Source organism: Aspergillus pseudotamarii (genome assembly GCF_009193445.1).
Source record: "Aspergillus pseudotamarii strain CBS 117625 unplaced genomic scaffold BDV38scaffold_40, whole genome shotgun sequence".
Taxonomy (NCBI): domain Eukaryota; kingdom Fungi; phylum Ascomycota; class Eurotiomycetes; order Eurotiales; family Aspergillaceae; genus Aspergillus; species Aspergillus pseudotamarii.
Window position 1 is genome coordinate 177,227 of NW_022475054.1, and position 15,871 is coordinate 193,097.

General features: G+C 49.8%; 8 protein-coding genes across 8 annotated transcripts; 5 read left to right on the top strand and 3 right to left on the bottom strand.

The window, feature by feature from the left end:
* Window positions 1–38: 38 nt before the first annotated feature.
* stm1 (putative telomere and ribosome associated protein Stm1) lies at window positions 39–1,410 on the top strand (the record flags this gene model as incomplete). The annotated part of the gene is made up of 5 exons (XM_032060314.1): window positions 39–59; window positions 290–308; window positions 435–599; window positions 670–790; window positions 879–1,410. 5 exons carry the CDS (start codon window positions 39–41, stop codon window positions 1,408–1,410), a joined length of 858 nt encoding a protein of 285 aa, XP_031911820.1.
* Window positions 1,411–1,902: 492 nt separating this feature from the next.
* Window positions 1,903–2,430, bottom strand: BDV38DRAFT_284636 (uncharacterized protein; the record flags this gene model as incomplete). The annotated part of the gene is made up of 1 exon (XM_032060315.1): window positions 1,903–2,430. The coding sequence occupies one exon, from the start codon at window positions 2,428–2,430 to the stop codon at window positions 1,903–1,905; it is 528 nt and encodes a 175-aa protein (XP_031911821.1).
* Window positions 2,431–4,250: 1,820 nt separating this feature from the next.
* Window positions 4,251–7,534, bottom strand: BDV38DRAFT_251472 (putative glutaminase). Its single transcript, XM_032055046.1, has 5 exons — window positions 6,953–7,534; window positions 6,487–6,895; window positions 5,418–6,423; window positions 5,237–5,367; window positions 4,251–5,184 (listed from the first exon to the last, which is right to left on the bottom strand). Exons 1-5 carry the CDS (start codon window positions 7,219–7,221, stop codon window positions 4,492–4,494), a joined length of 2,508 nt encoding a protein of 835 aa, XP_031911822.1. The 5' UTR covers window positions 7,222–7,534; the 3' UTR covers window positions 4,251–4,491.
* A 1,259-nt stretch (window positions 7,535–8,793) lies between these two features.
* Window positions 8,794–9,537, top strand: BDV38DRAFT_131950 (uncharacterized protein). The gene has a single exon (XM_032051310.1). It carries the CDS (start codon window positions 8,933–8,935, stop codon window positions 9,311–9,313), a length of 381 nt encoding a protein of 126 aa, XP_031911823.1. The 5' UTR covers window positions 8,794–8,932; the 3' UTR covers window positions 9,314–9,537.
* On the top strand, window positions 9,226–10,816 carry BDV38DRAFT_131946 (uncharacterized protein). Its single transcript, XM_032051309.1, has 3 exons — window positions 9,226–9,663; window positions 9,737–9,922; window positions 9,976–10,816. Exons 1-3 carry the CDS (start codon window positions 9,334–9,336, stop codon window positions 10,552–10,554), a joined length of 1,095 nt encoding a protein of 364 aa, XP_031911824.1. The 5' UTR covers window positions 9,226–9,333; the 3' UTR covers window positions 10,555–10,816.
* A 661-nt stretch (window positions 10,817–11,477) lies between these two features.
* Window positions 11,478–12,729, top strand: BDV38DRAFT_272590 (zinc-dependent alcohol dehydrogenase; the record flags this gene model as incomplete). The annotated part of the gene is made up of 4 exons (XM_032057513.1): window positions 11,478–11,763; window positions 11,829–11,928; window positions 12,001–12,184; window positions 12,253–12,729. The coding sequence occupies 4 exons, from the start codon at window positions 11,478–11,480 to the stop codon at window positions 12,727–12,729; spliced, it is 1,047 nt and encodes a 348-aa protein (XP_031911825.1).
* Window positions 12,730–12,919: 190 nt separating this feature from the next.
* Window positions 12,920–14,607, top strand: pex19 (putative peroxisomal membrane protein receptor Pex19). The gene is made up of 3 exons (XM_032051312.1): window positions 12,920–13,338; window positions 13,403–14,223; window positions 14,283–14,607. The coding sequence occupies exons 1-3, from the start codon at window positions 13,110–13,112 to the stop codon at window positions 14,379–14,381; spliced, it is 1,149 nt and encodes a 382-aa protein (XP_031911826.1). The 5' UTR covers window positions 12,920–13,109; the 3' UTR covers window positions 14,382–14,607.
* Window positions 14,608–14,728: 121 nt separating this feature from the next.
* Window positions 14,729–15,590, bottom strand: BDV38DRAFT_284641 (uncharacterized protein; the record flags this gene model as incomplete). The annotated part of the gene is made up of 2 exons (XM_032060316.1): window positions 14,729–14,949; window positions 15,026–15,590. 2 exons carry the CDS (start codon window positions 15,588–15,590, stop codon window positions 14,729–14,731), a joined length of 786 nt encoding a protein of 261 aa, XP_031911827.1.
* Between the last annotated feature and the right edge of the window lie 281 nt (window positions 15,591–15,871).

Below are 15,871 nucleotides of genomic sequence, written 5' to 3' on the forward strand. Positions count from 1 at the left end.
GAGCCTTCCCCGGAAGGCCCCTCATAAAACCAGGCGTCATGACGGACGTCCGGTCCAAGGTACGTGCGAGAGAGCTTTCTATATTGCGGGAATGGTGTTTAGGAGCTACTGTTATCCTCGGCCTTTTGGGTTTCGAAGTCAAATCGATGGGAAAGTCAATTGGTGGGGATGAAGAGTGCTCTAATGAAGAATTTACTTGGTGAAGAGAGGGGCGGGAAAAATACGAAAAAAGAAAAAAAAAAAGTTGAAGAAAAGTGAAAGGCAATGCTGACGAATGTCTCATATGTAGAACCTTTACGAGCTTCTTGGTAATTCATACCCTTCCTGAGTTGCGCCCTATGGATTTTCTTTGATCTTTCATGCTGCGATTGTCAAATCCTTCCGCTGTCAAGTTATTACATCATCTAACGCGCTTGCGCGATTCGCTGTTGCAGGCAATGATCCCGAGTTAGACCCCAGCAAACCCCCCGCTCCTCCCACGAAAGCTATCGACAAGCCCGCACCCCGTGTAGGCAAGCGTGATGCCCCCAAGGAGGCTCCCAGCCAGCCCCGTGCCGGCCAGAGCTCTCGCCGTGGTAACTTCTCTGGCAATGAGGCCGGTATGTCATAGTCTCTTCTACTTTGTTTTGGCGTTACCCGGGTCTTCCGGCTAATCTCGGCTCCGTATAGCTTTCCGTGACCGCAACGCTGGCCGCAACCAGAACCGCGAGAAGCCCACCGATGAGAGGGAAGGTGGCGCCCGCCGTGGCGGACGTCCCCGTAACGACCGCCAGTCCCGCACCGGTCAGACGTAAGGCTCCCCCCTCCCTCTGCTTGGAGTATTACAGGCGATGTGGGTTTGCTGGGATTGTTCGAAACTGACATATGTTCCACTGCAGTGACACTGGAAAGAAGGTGAACCAGGGCTGGGGTGGCCAGAGCGGCGAGAAGGAATTGGACGATGAGCGCGCCGGTGAGAAGATCGCCCAGGCCGACGAGAACGAGCCCCAGACTCCCGCCGAGGAGGCCGAGCCTGCTGACAAGGCCAAGTCGTATAACGACTACCTTGTTGAGAAGGCCGCTGCCGGTGACTTCAGCGCCAAGGCCGTCCGTGCCGCCAACGAGGGTTCCAAGGCTGATTCCAAGTGGGCCAACGCCAAGGAATTCAAGCGTGAAGAGGACGACGACTACATCAAGGGTTCCTCTGACAAGGCCAAGCGTGAGAAGGCTCGCAAGGAGAAGAACATCCTTGAGGTCGACATGCGCTTTGTCGAGGCTCCCCGTGGCAGCAGCGGTCCCCGTGGCCGTGGCGGCCGTGGCGGCCGTGGTGCCCGTGGTGGCCGTGGTAATGGTCCCCGCGGCGAGCGCACTGAGCGCAGCGCTCCTGTCACCGTGGACGAGAAGAACTTCCCCAGCCTTGGCGGCAAATAAATACAGTCAGTCTCATAGCGGGGGGGGTATTCTACCGGCACACATCGACGCCGGTCCATTGAAAGGTCGAAAACGAAAAGAATCTTGAAGAAACCCTTACGATGCCTCTTCCTGGAAAGTGACGTGATATGGATTGCGGGAAATGACACGAGACGAAATCCTTCGGTCCTCGCATTTAGGTTTAAAATGGCCCCGATGTAATTTGATTTGAATGTCAAAAAATAGGAAAGTGAGAATTCAAAACACAAAAAAAGTTCCTCTAGGAGGGATTACAGGTGTGAACCTGTAGTTGTCTCCGTTTCTTAAACTGGTGATGGTAGACGTAGCATCCTTCGGGATCTCAATCTGCAGAATGTACTCCATACGAAGTGCTACAAGTAAAGAGACATATCAAGACCACAAAAAATCCCAAACTCCAAGCACCCAAACTCAGACCCCCAAACCATACAATACAATAACAAATAAGCCCATAAACAACTAATCACCCAACTACTACGCAGCCACTCTTACCCCAAAACCCTCTTTACCCAATTCATAAACCCCAAAAACCCCCCTCCACATCGCCACCAACCCAGCCCTAACCACCTCCTCCTCCACGCCCTGAATCCCCGATACATTCCCCCGATCCCCAAGATCAATAAACCCGCCCTGATCCAGCCCCCACAGCGCCTCCTTCACCCAAACCCGACAACTCATCTCCTCCCGAAACAGCGACGAATACGCCGTCCTCGGCACATTCCCCAGACACTCCTCCAGCGCCCCGCGCAACATCTCCACATCGTCAATAACGTCCACCTTGACGGCTGCGATGACCGGCTGTGATTGGGACTCGAGCAGATTGGCGGGGGCCCTATTGTAGGACCAGACTCGGCGTGGTGCTTTTTCGTCTGTGAGATCGTGTTTCGTGCCCTGGGTTAGGGGGCCGTGGGTGTTGGTTGTGTACAGGGACCAGTGGAATGTGGATGGTGTGGAGCGGGCTTGGAGGAGTATGTAGAGGGTTGAGGGAGTTAGGGTGTTCATGTCTTTTTCTTTTGTGAGTCTTTCTTTTTTGGTTCTTGTTCTTTTTTTTTTTTTTTTTTTTTCTGGGGTGCGTTTTGGAGGTGCTGTTTGTTGGTGATGTATGGAGGTATGTATGTTGAGGTTTGTGAAAACAGAGGTATGTATCTGTAGATAGGTAGATAGATAGATAAACGTGTATAGGTAAGAAATGAGTGAACTCGGATTCGAGATTGCTTTTTATACGGCTAGTGATCGTGCGCTTATATGTGTTCGCTGTATATCATGACCTGGTTATTGGTTGTCTAGGGTTCTTTTCGGGTGATTTGCATAGTGGCTTGGAATGGGTGATTGGGGCTGTTTCTACACTGTAAGTGATTTGCTTGTGATTTTCCTTCCTTGTGGAAGGTGAGTAGGAGAGGTAATGAGGGTATTGTACTTATCTTTTTTCTTCTTTGTTTGGCTACGCCATGGACAGAGAGGATTCCACGGCATGCATACCATCAACGAGAAACACTTCCCACCCTACCTGCCAAACGGACTATAACTCCTTCTTCCCAGAGACACCCAAGTGAAGATCGCCACACATCCTAATAGGGTTATTAACCCCCAAGCGCTAGACGGGCCGAGCGAAACTCCAATCTTTTCTGCTCAAGAACGGCAAGGCAGAACCATCTATAAGGTTAGTGATGAGCCGAGCCGCCTCGACGGTGGATATGTGGCCATACCCACGCTACGCAGGTGTATGGGGCAGTCCAGATCCATCAAGCAAAGAGCGAATCAGGGCCATTGGGGGCAGGGGAATATGCCGTGTTGCATGTGTTTGGCCATGGCATATTTTCCATTGCGTGCAGGGATGGACGCTTGAGCACAAAGCTTCAGTCGAGGCAGCCAATCCGGCCCCGGACGGGTTTCTTTGTTTGTTTGCGCGCACTTGATGTGCACAGACACGGACAGTGCGGGCGTTACATCCTGGATTAGCAAACTATGAGCGTTTCAGGCTGTGGTCTGTCGTCTTCTGGGATAGACTTGTCTTGTCTTATTCCTGGCGCTGCTGGGTACGGGTTGCAGGTAGATGGGTGTGTTATCAGGTTGGGTGTCGTGGCAATGGGAGGTCATGATTGTGAGAAGATAGGGTGATTGGTCGATCTTCTGGTATGGTATTGTTAGTGATCGGGTTCTTGGTGGGTCATACGCTATGAAACTTGAGGCTGCTCGTGATTTTGATATGGTTGCGCAGGTGACTTCCCGAAACGGAAGTCGGAGTATAGGACCAAGTGTCATTCACGTCTCTTCTTCTAGTTTCGATTATTCCTCATCCTCTAATTGCTGATTACGATCAGTTGATCAATATGTCTCTTCGCTACGTCTACATACTTCAGTTGGACTCTTTCACATGCCTCATCAGAAACACACCAGGTTCACATCCAACCAGTCTGAAACCCAGTATATTCCTCGAGACTCCACCACCACAAACTATATATAGAAAAAGAATCTACATCCAGACCTATGGTTTGAATCATGAACCGCCAAGGGAACATTAAAAGTCTCAAAAGACCTGAAATAAACGAAACATGAACCAACGGGCATAAAATGTAAGTCCCCACAACCTTCCGATTATACTTTCATAGCCTCAAACAATTTCCTAGTGACCCATGTAGTTGAAGTCTAGTCAAGAGTCCAGACTCTAGTTCGCCGCCGTGTCGGCGCCGGCATTTGTGGACAAGACATTCAATCATAATATATCAGTTTTGCTCCAGGTCTGTTATAGAGTTCTTTAGGGCTGCATTGAGGTAGAGCCGATTATAAACTGGCTCTGTTCTAGTACTGGATATGCATTGTTGTTGGTGATTATGCGAACATTACTGATCGACGAACAGTGTACATAACAGATAAATGATCAATATGCGAGCAGTTGCAGTAGACCCTTGAAGCTTATATAAGTATCTTGTTGCCCCGTACCATAGCTTTAGGTTGGGACATCATTATCAAAGGTGCTAAGATCCATCTCTCCAAGCTCAGCCAGCTCTTAGCAACCCTTTACATACACCAACGAGATAGGATCTATATAAGAAATCCAAAAGATTACAGCTCTACCCTCTCCGATTCATACCCGCCAAACTTAAACTTTTCCGCCGCTTTCGCTGCCATGGCCTCCCACTGGCTGAGCGTCTCAGCAGACGCTACCGAGCCATCTCCGAAGCCAGGCTTTCTGTCAAGGAAGGCTAAGCCCTCCATCGCCCGACCCTCACAGGCACGCTGAAGAGCTAAAAAGGCGAAATGGCCCCCGATCACCGGTCGAGCAAAGAAGTTTGGCCCTGGGAACTCGCCCTTGCCTTCAGTATTGTGCAGATCAGTGAAGGGCAAGTCGGTCACCGTTTCGTTCACCCATTTGGCGACAGACTCGAGGATCTCACTACGCACGTCCTCACTAGCGACAGCCATAGAGAAGAATTCCCAGTCCGTTTTGGTGTACAGGTGGCGGCTGTCCAAAGGAAGACCGTACTTTTGCCGTACGTAGTGATACCAAATAGACTGCTTCTGGTAGATGTGATGTGGGACAAATCCTCTCTTCCCGGAGTGCCAATGGAGTGTCTTTTGGCTGCCATGTGCAGGGGAAACATCGGTGCCCTCCAGGTGGAAGCAAAGCTGGGCATCCGCATACAGGTTATAAATCGTAGTCCAAGATCCGTACCAGTCATAGGCAAGTTTAGCATGCGTGCCGTCTCGAGACATGCCGAATTCTTCCCACTTTGCGATGTAGGTATCGGCGATATTCTGTATCTGAGTTAGAAGATTCCCATTCTCAAGTCTCATTGATTGTACTAACCTTGTAATATGATGCATTCGCCTTGTGTCCAGCCACTTCAGCTAGCTTGCTCATGGCATTGATACCGATGATGCCCTTAAGGGCAAGGTTCGTCTGAAGAGCAAGCCAGCCAGCGAAATCGTCCGTGGAAACTACATTCGTCAGCTACCCAAATCTTCTCATAAAACAAGAGTGTTCTTACGTTGGTTAGCAGGCTCCAGAGAGAATTCCACTAGGTAACTGGTCCATTGAGTCCAGATATTGTAACTGCGTTGAACCCATTTCTCAGCCAAGTGCTCGCCTTGGGCACCACCGCCCCATCTTCCGTCTTGCTTATCAATTCCTCCAAGGGCTTGAAGACTATCCAGAGGGAAGTAGCCTGAGTTCTTGTCGGATGTTTGAGGGGCTGTACCCCGTGTAGACCAAACGGAGGCCGCCGCCGAGTCCGCAGAATAACGCAAGGAATTCACAACAGCCAAGCCCATGATGAGAAGGTTGCCACACTCCTCTACAGGCATGTACTCATCGTTGCCGTCTGGATGACCGGTGGCGTTGGGGAAGTGTGTTCCCAGGTCATGCATAGCGTACTTGTTCGGATATTGTCCACTCGACATATGTTCAATCAGTGGCTCGAGGAGGTAGGCCAGCCACCGTGGGTTCGTGTAAAGGAAGAATGGGAATGAAGGGAAAATAACGTCGATGGTTTGGAAATTACCGTTTGAAGAAATTTCCTTCAGGAACAAAATCGGGTTCTCAGGTGTCCCCGCAAAGGTGGTTGCTCCCATAACCTGTCGGGCTGAAAGCGCTACGATATCCACATAGTCGTAAGCTCCCGACTGATAGGCATCCTGGGCCAGTTGTTCCGAATAATCGGAGGCCAACGTGCCCGCATTAGCCAAATCATGGTAGTGGAAGCTAAGCAGGGCCTCTTCATTGGAGAACCAAGATCTCCAGAGAGGCCGCATCAAGGTAAGCCCGCGTGAAGATGCATATTGGACGACCGGATCTTGGATTAGGGCAAGGGTAAAAGTCACGCTGTCGCTAGCAGGGCCTGATTTCTTCGGGGGGACGAAAGATTTGGAGAACGCAAAGACCGGTTCTCGGTCACCAACGGCACGGAAAGCGCTATCATTCTCGTTGCGCAAGACTCCCTCGGCGGCAAATCCTCGCCGCACAGCCACGGCTTCTCCGGATTGGAATTGAACGTCCTACTCTCAATGTTAGCCGAGGCATTTAGGATTCGCGGCGACGCTCATCCAAGGGGCACGAACAGCAGGACCAGTAAAGTGGAGGGTACCCCATTCTGCCCGGTCACGGATCTCCGATAGCAGCAGCTCTGTTTCTCTCTTGAATCGCCATCTCTGGAGAGTAGGCTTGCTGCCTTTGGCGTCAAAACCATCGTATTGCCAGGTGATTTTACTACCCGCATCTCCGCTTACCCAGCGGCCATTGACATCCATATAAACATTGACACCCACATCACCATGGACGTGGATTGTCACATACGAAGCCGGGATTGACTGCCGCAGAGTCGATGTAGGCGTAATGGGAGACAGGAAAGAAACGGTGATCTCAAGCGGAGTAGAAGCCGATGTATCCAGGTCGATGCGGTAGGTCAGGTTAGTAGTAGACGCATCGTAGTTGGCTCCAAGGTAAACTGGAAACGCTACGTCCGGTGAACTAAGCTATGTTAGGAATTATAGGCAAAGGCCTTGATTGGTCTGGGTATGCACCTACTCGGAGTCGGAAGACAGGGATTCATGGGGCTTGCCCAACAACGGATACACGGCCCCCGTACTAGGAACGTGTGCCATCAAGGAGAGGCCAACCTCCTCTCCAGTATAAAACATGGGCCATTTGGACCACGGTGCCTCACGAGCATTACCGAACCAAGTGCTGAGGTAAGGATTCCGCACAATCAGCGGTAGGACAGGCGGAGTCAGTGTAGATGCCGTACTGACTGCCGCCTGAAGGGCAGCTGTCAGTACTGCAAAGGATAAACGCATCACGGTGGTGTTTGGTTGATCACGAGTGATGGGGAAGCGAAAGAAAGAGTGCAATACAGAAGCAGGAGAGGGGATGTGAGAGGTGTGAGAGGTGTGAGAGGTATGCAGGCACCGACCACGTGCAAACCCCGTGATGCAATGGTGTCGGAGAGGATCCCAAACAGTAATGATCTACTCCAATCCCATTTACCTGGGGTAAAGGATTCTCTACCTTGGATATCCTAAGGGATATAACAATATGCAAGGTAGTAAAAGGTCGAGTAAAAAGGAATGAAGAGAGGTGGTGATATGTAAGCGCAATGCTCAGGCAGAGTGGTGTAGGATTTGGTGGTCCATTGAGTTGGCGTTTCTTTGAAACATCAAAATGCGGGGAAAGCTTTCGCACTTGGGCTGTCACGGGGTAAGAGAAAGCCCTTCGAAGGCCAATAGGAGCGAGGCAGTTTTAGGGCGAGTTCGATGTAGAATTGTAAACACATTGGATAGATCAATTGACCGAGTCCGCTTAGACCTCCATCTACATCAGAAAAAGGCCGATGATGTCATTACTCAGGACTGATCAATATGAAATCATCATGCCCCTCTTAGTACACGAAAGAAAGCAATATATTGTCGAGTATGACTATATTGTAAACCCACCCAGGCATTACTGTCTCTCGCTCTTTTATTTTTTTTATTTTATTTTTATTTTTTATTTTTCAGTTCCCTATTCCGTGTCTGAGGATGTCTCGGTACTTATCGAATTGCCACTTTATGTAGAGCCCACGACTGTATCTTACTTTTAGATGCTAGACTTCTAACCATAAACGATGGGTAGATACGCCCAAGCTAACTGTAGGACTAATCGATTAGTCTAGATAGATGTCATGCTAATATAGTATAGCACAGAAGGGTTATTGCTTGTCATTGTAGTAAAGAGCATATCTATAGAGGAGTAACATATTCTTGTAAGTTGTAATCTTCTACTACACTATCTCGTATAAGATTCCACCAAGCCATCCCCTCTCAGACCCCAATATTTTTATTTACCCTACATACACCTTAAACCGTATGCCGTAGAAAATTTACTGGATACTCCAAATTATATCTACCCGTACCTCGCTGTTTGACAGCTTTAAGTATCGATCTCTTGCATACTGTCCCTGGGCGGTGGGGCGGAGTAGCACGTGCAGGACGAATCTAGACCCAAGCAGGCAGTGGCAGAGATTTAAATCGGAACCAACAAACAGTATTAGTTATGTTTGTTGACCCCTCGATGGCTGGGAAGAGTCGCGCGAGGCGCGAGTCTAGAGCTTTGTTATATCTACAATTAGCATATGCTTTTAATATTCATATTCAGGTTCCTATCTCTTCGCTAGACATTGTACGTGTATCACGTTGCGATCTTGGGGCTCCCCACAGTAGTCAAATGCCAGTCACTGCTCGGAAATACTGAAGTCAGAAGGGCCACATGTTGCGCATTCCACGTCTTAGTACCACATTCTGACTTGACTGGCTCACATCCTTGTGCAGTTGGGATCTAGAGGGGTTGATGAAGATTCGCTACGCGGAAATCTGCAGTGGTTGATGCGGCTTGCATGGCGCTCCGTTTGCCTGTTGTTCATGGTGCCAGATCTATTTGTAGATTACTAGAAGATGGACGAAAGTATGGAAGTGCCCCCATGTTTTCCGTAATGTTTAACAATTTGGTAGAAAAGAGAAATTAGGGAGTTGAATGGGGATATGCGAGAAGTGGATATCACACGTCGCGGGGAGGTGGAAAATGGAACTAAGTCACGTCTCCCTCCGAAACGGCTTGGGAATAGCGCGAGATACACCAAACTACAACGCGGTTTACCTCCCACGCGACAATTCGACTACCACCTTACCTTGCAAGACCGGAAGGACAAGTCGTGTTAACCTTCTTGTTCATATCGTCTTGCTTCTCTCATTTTTACTTCCTTCCATCCATCTCCCTCAACGTCAACAAAATACCTTCTCCTCCCATAATTGCTTCTGGAACCCTAACTTGTCTTCCGCTCTCCGTACGGGTTCCTACTCGAACCCCAAATTCCTCCCATCTACCCTCCTGCTACTACTCTTTCCTTCTGATTAACGCCCCCAATAATTTCCGGAATGTACCCAACTACCCTGCACCCCAGCCCCGTCAAAGACGGGAGGCGCGTTCTCGGTGAAAAGACCGCAAACGCGTGTCTGTCATCCACTCATCATCGGCCCGATGTTTCGCCCAGCAAACGCCCGCTCCTCGAAGCACCTTCTCCCCCAAAGCTCCTTTCATCTCCTTTATTTGCTGGCCAAAAACGCACAATTGATCAGGTAAACGAAGACCAAGCGAACAATGACAACGTGCAGGCTCAACATGGCGAGTCTCGGGCGGAAACACAAACGGTGCACGACGTGCATGATGAAGCTTGCACACACTCTACAGCTCACAAGGATGATCGGGTATGTTGAAGGAACACTTTTAGTGACGTTTGAAGAGTCTCAAACTTGGATTGGGGCTGATTATCTGGGGTAGCCGAACCAACAACAAGCAGACGCGATGGAGCCGGACGTAGCTCCATCACGGGAGTCAGATAAACAACAACCACAATCACCAACACACTCCACACCGCTTGCTCGAAGCTCTAGTCAAGAAAGTGAAGCAAGTTCAACACGAACCGTTCCTGAGGACCCTGAAACGCGCAAGTTGTTTATCCAAAAAGTCAGTGTGGTTGATCTGCCGTTTTCCTAAACCGGTCTAACCGCACGGAACAGAAAGCAAGCCTTCTTCGGAACCGAATCCAAAATGCCATGCGTCACGTTAAAAACCCTCAATTTGATCGCCGCCTGTCAGAACTAGAGGCCCACAGTCGCAAATTCCCGCGTCTATCACTCCCCGAGACGCTCACGCCCAGCCACCAGAAGGAAGTGGTGACACCGCGCCGACAAGACGAAGACATTATGCCCTCCTCTGTCACACCGCGTGCTCTTCAACCCGCTGTAGAGTTCAAGCCGAGGACCGAACCATCATCTATCCCTCTCGGACTATCTTCGCCTCCCCTATCGACCGAGAATGACAGTTCTCAAGACCCTATGAAAACGCCCACACAAAGTCATCGCAGAACAGACACGGCAGAGACTCTGATGCAACTCAGCAGTCCTCCAGCTACTGTGTCGCGAACCGGGCGCGACAGAATGATTGGAGAGATCGACGAGCAAGAAGATGACATCGAAGGAAACCAAGCAGAGAAACAGGCCGTCACACCATCTCAACGGGGAGATGCTGTTGACGGGCTCCTGAAGCTCATGAACACTGCGGATAAACGTGAAACCGCGAATACTTGGACTGGCTGATTTTGACTTCTGACGATGAGATGACCGTTCCGTCTGCTTAGATTGTATACTATATTTCCATAATCCTGTATACAGGACTAGATGCATTAACCATCTAGGATACTGAGGGCATCCCGACGCGTCTACTGACAATGACGTGCTCGCTTCATCCACTGTCTCCACAGACAAGAGTGAGGAAGCATTACCGGAACTCGAGACTATCGTATGACGAGTTTCTTGATGCCTCTCTTTCCATTGCCTTCAGGCAATGGTAATTAGTCAATGATACCACATACTATTCAACGAGTGTATTGATGTCACGCTCGCATGTATCAAAGCTTCCATAGCACATAGAACTCAATATACCAATTTCAGAGCACCAACGCGAAGTTCCTGGCTTCGATCACTTAGAGTACCACGATCCGCATTCTTTGTTATTTGTGTGTTGGCAGTTCGACGCAGATCAAGACATTGCCAGGGGGTGTAGATTGGATTGAATACAGGCCGAGTTCCATGTACTAACCAGAAGTGCTCACAAAGGAAAGATGAGAATTATACTTCATATAAATTACCCTTGGTCTAGATCATTCCTACTATGCTCCCTTAACCTCCGGTTCCATACTCCAAGGACTTTAAGAGAGCCTTTTGAAGTTTTGGGTTGCAAAAAGGCTATCTGTATAGCCAAGTACGCCACCCATCCCTTTGCGCTTTAACACGCCTAACTAACTTTTCAAGCTGCAGATTAATAAGAGACTCTCCAAAACAGTTGGGGAAGACGCTTCCCCGCTTTGGGGAACAACATATTGGGGATCACATTTTGGGGAAATTATATAAGAATATCATAGATTCTTGAGTATGATCTTTCCCCTAGGTAATACTAATTACCTGTATATAACAGTACTAATCTATCCTAGCCACAATCTTTAAGCACTATTGTTCCAATCATGGCACCCACAACCATGAAAGCCATCCAAATCCAACAATACAACGAACCTTACCATATTTCCGAGGTGCCCATCCCCAAACCAAAGCCACACCAGGTTCTAATCCGCATCCAAGCCGCGGGGTTCTGCCATACGGACCTCATGGCATTGAACAATGAGTTCAACACAAAGCTGCCCTTCATCGGATCTCATGAGCCTGCCGGGATCATCGAAGAGGTAGGATCGGAGGCTACGGGCTTCCGGCAAGGTGATAGAGTGGGTTGTATCAATTTCGACAGCGTCTGTGGTGGGTTACAAGGATAATTAATAGACAACGTGCTGTTTATCTCTAATGCTTATAACCTTGTGTAGGTAAATGCGCGGACTGTAAAGCGGGTCTCCCGATTTACTGCGATGCGCCTTTGATGAAGGGTATTACGACAGATGGCGGCTGGGCTGAGTATATGGCTGCGTATGTGGTGAGGTTTCAAATATACCTTCGGATGCATTTAGTTTATCTAATAAGGTTATGGTGATACTCTAGTGACGCTCGCTTTTTGGTCAAACTCCCAGATGACATGGAGTTCAAGGTAGCTGCGCCGTTGATGTGCGCGGGTATTAGTATCTATGGGGGGATTGTTCGAGCAGACGTCCCCAAGGGCGGGTCTATTGGGATTGTTGGGATCGGTGGATTGGGCCATCTTGGGACGCAGATTGCTAAGTGCATGGTAAGATTACTTTGGATGTCATTGTCAGTATCTTAGATTAGTTCACTAAGCAGTTACGGAGGATACAGGGTTACAAGGTGGCGGCAATAGACGTGAAGCAGTCCGCTCTAGATGTAGTAGCATCTTATGAGCATAGCCCCGATGCTTTGATCCTGGCTACGGATCCAGTTGAGAAGTCCATGGACAAGGTCAATGGGATGGCTTCCTCAGATTACCCCGGACTGGATGCCACCGTGCTTGCGACGGATCATCCAGCTGCGTTTGAGCTGGCGGCGGCTCTGACCAGGAAACATGGGACTATGGTGCTTTTGGGTCAGCCTGAGAAGGGGATCACCATGTCTTATCAGACGGTCATCTACAAGGATATCAAGCTGGTTGGTTCATTGGTGGCTGATACTGCGCAGGCGCAGGAGCTGGTTGAGTTGTTCCATCGGAACAGGCTTCACGTTGAGATCACGGAGTGGAAGATGGAGGAAGTTGAGCAGATGAGGCAGTGGTATTGCTCGGGGGCATCTAGTGGGAAGAATGTCATAGTTATGGACTAGTAGTATGCATGTACATACATGATGTATCCATGTATGTACAAAGCGATCGCACTGCATAAGGATGCATGTCACTCACTACTTAGTAGTACTTGTAGTAGAAAAGCCGCGGCGATCGGCTTTTGCTCGGCATCTCCGCCCAGTCACAGAAAAGGGTCTCGCCATCAACTGATTATTCATTCACATGATAACCATTTGTTCCACCGTCACAAAAACATCCTTCGGTTCTTTTTTTTTTTTTTTTTTGCTTCTCTTCTCGATACAACAACCCCTTTACTCGGTTCCTTCAATTTCTCAGATCTCTTAACGGCACGAGTAAAGGTCGACTACCATCTGCAACGCATTTCCCTCCAAGTCTCCCCCTCCCCCGCCTTTCGGAAATCATGTCCACCCCATCGGCATTGCCCATCAATGCGGGCGATCCCCAACAGAACGACTCTGTGCCCGCTACCACCACAACAGAAAATGCTAAGACGGCGACGACCACCGCAGCGGCTGTCTCAGAGACACCAGCGCAAACTGCAGACAAGCTACAAGCGCAACCTCAGCAACCGAAACAAGCAATTGACGATGACGATGACGACGACGAATCGGACCTGGATGAATTGGACGGTAAGTTTGGAGTATCATCTTTAAAACAAGTAGAAAACCAAAATTAAACAGCAATGCCCAAAAGATGTCCTCGACGACTTCAACAAGCCGAAACCCGCCCCCGCCCCCGCCCCTGCCCCCAGCGCTCCATCTCAACCTGCGACCGCACCGGAAGCCAAGGATTTCGACGAAGAAACATTCATGAAAATGCTTGAAAACGACATGGCAAGCATGATGAACCACGCTGCAAAGGAGTCCGGGACATCGGACGACAAGGGCTTCGAGGACACCATCAACCAGGGCGCGGACGCCTTCACGAAGCAACTAGAGGAGAGCGGGATCCCGCCCGGTGACTTTATCAAGCAGCTTTTGGCGGATGTAATGGCTGAAGAAGAGAGTGGAGGAGATGCTACCGCCGGAGCTGCAGCAGCACCATCGACCGGCAGTGCTGGGTCTTCATCTGGTGGGGCTGGCGCTGGGGCGCCGCCTGAGTCGTTTAATGATGCTATTCAGCAGACGATTAAGCGTATGCAGGAGTCCGGGGATAAAGCTACGGCGGCAGCGTCGGAACCTAATTCGGACGATATGCTGGCGAAGATGATTAAGGCAATTGCGGCCGGCGCAGATATTGAAGAGGAGGATGGGGGCTTTATGAATATGGTTGCGGCAATGATGGAGCAGTTGTCGAACAAGGAAATGCTGTATGAGCCGATGAAGGAGCTGAATGGGAAGTTTGGGCCCTGGCTGGTGGAGAACAAGGGTAAGGGGAAGTTTTCCGATGAGGAAATGGAGCGGTTTGAGAAGCAGGCGACTCTTGCATCGCAGATTGTGGCCAAGTTTGAAGAGCCAGGTTACACGGATGAAGATCCCAAGTGTCGCGACTATGTGTGGCAGAAGATGCAGGAGGTATGTGGTCCCTTTCGTTCTGGGTCTGTTAGGTAATGCTTAGTACTGACCGGGTGCAGATGCAAGCTGCCGGAAGTCCGCCGGAAGAGCTCGTCGCGAACCCTTTCAGCGATGACAACGGAGGTCCTACCGGTATGCCGGACTGCCCCCAGCAATAAAGACTTGATCTGGAAACTTCGACCCTCCAGTGACATTTTCCCCGTCTCGCTGCAAAGTGGTGCTTGCAGACCCCATTTTTCATGGCACACCGGATGCATCTGGTGTTGACATCTTCTGTACATATAACATTTCGATACCCTATTTACTAGCCGAAATGTCACAAGGCTATCTGTCGCGACATGTATATCACAGACAAATACAAAGCCCGTTGGCCTGAAACAAATCAAATGTGGACTACCAGCGACCAACCCAACCTAACGCCGTAACGCAGCCTATCCCATATTTATTACCCAGTTCCCTGTATATTACCCTAAGTCGTGTCGAAGTATCGTAATCCTCAGTATTTTCACCCCGACATATCCATATCCTGACTCAGCGCTGTGTGGTCGGCTAAATCCATGAATATATCCTCGTACTCGTCATCACTGAACGATGAGCCTGCGTCTTGCGATGCATTCCCAGCAACTTGTCCAGAGGGCGTCTGCATATCCACATTCTCAAGCAACTCCATCTCCATTGCCTGTTCCTGCGACAGATACTCATCCAGAGCCTGGATATCCGCCTCGTCTAAGAAACGATCAGGTTAATCATCGATCCCGCCAACAAAGTTACTGGAAGAGGGAAAGCATAGAGGAAAACCTACCAAGCATATCATCTACACTCTCTTCCAAATCCCTCAAGTATCCCTGCAGAATCCCATCCGTCCTCCTCCGCATCGACTCGCCCCACTTCTTCTGCTCCGCCGCATGCTCCATCAACACCAGCTGCTCGCCTCTATTAGCGAAACGCGCATCGTCGCGCCCTTGCTTGATCCGGTTTAGGAAAACGTTGCGTCTCGTTTCGCGGGCCGACGGCGAAGAAGAAGCGGCACCATTCTTGGACGCGTTATTCAACGGATTAGATATGGTGCTCGCATACCGCTGAGCGTATGTAGGCGAAGTCTTGGAGCGGGAGGACGTACCCACGCCCTTCGAAGGCGAGGGCGAGACCGGAGACCCGAAAAATATACTTTCCGACTTTGTTCGTGGCGCGACGGGTGTGTTGGTTTGATTTTCTGGTGCTGGGGAGAAGTGGAACGGCGAGGAGGATAGTGAGGCCATTGGGCGGGCCGGCGAACTGCGAGGTGAAAGTGGAGATGGTGGTGCGGGCGCGGTAGCGCATTGCGAGAAATTGAACTGCTGCTGCATGGGGGGAAGTGCAGCGAACATGATGCTAAAGATGATGGGCAGTGGTTTGCGCGTAGGATGGAGTTAGTGTAGGTATAGGGAGTTTGCGTTGCGGTTCGCCGGTTTGAAGATGGTGGGTATAGATGGTGGCGATACGCGTCTCGAATCTCGAGGTGCAGCTTTTGATGGGTCGATATCGTGTCAAAGGAAGTGGACTTTGGAAGTAAGGAAGCCTAATTGACGAACTTATGTGGAGTCAAAGGTTACTCTGCTCCTAATGTACTCGTGTGCATGAGTTCTCGAACTCCAGCCACCGCGTAAGA

Coding starts and splice junctions, on each gene's coding strand:
- BDV38DRAFT_251472 (XM_032055046.1), bottom strand. CDS start 7,221: ATGCGTTTATCCTTTGCAGTACTGACAGCTGCCCTTCAGGCGGCAGTC. Junction 6,896..6,952: donor TCCCTGTCTTCCGACTCCGA/GTAGGTGCATAC, acceptor AACATAGCTTAG/TTCACCGGACGTAGCGTTTC. Junction 6,424..6,486: donor TCCACTTTACTGGTCCTGCT/GTTCGTGCCCCT, acceptor CATTGAGAGTAG/GACGTTCAATTCCAATCCGG.
- BDV38DRAFT_131950 (XM_032051310.1), top strand. CDS start 8,933: ATGGGGATATGCGAGAAGTGGATATCACACGTCGCGGGGAGGTGGAAA.
- BDV38DRAFT_131946 (XM_032051309.1), top strand. CDS start 9,334: ATGTACCCAACTACCCTGCACCCCAGCCCCGTCAAAGACGGGAGGCGC. Junction 9,664..9,736: donor CAGCTCACAAGGATGATCGG/GTATGTTGAAGG, acceptor TATCTGGGGTAG/CCGAACCAACAACAAGCAGA. Junction 9,923..9,975: donor GCAAGTTGTTTATCCAAAAA/GTCAGTGTGGTT, acceptor CGCACGGAACAG/AAAGCAAGCCTTCTTCGGAA.
- pex19 (XM_032051312.1), top strand. CDS start 13,110: ATGTCCACCCCATCGGCATTGCCCATCAATGCGGGCGATCCCCAACAG. Junction 13,339..13,402: donor GGACCTGGATGAATTGGACG/GTAAGTTTGGAG, acceptor AATGCCCAAAAG/ATGTCCTCGACGACTTCAAC. Junction 14,224..14,282: donor TGTGGCAGAAGATGCAGGAG/GTATGTGGTCCC, acceptor GACCGGGTGCAG/ATGCAAGCTGCCGGAAGTCC.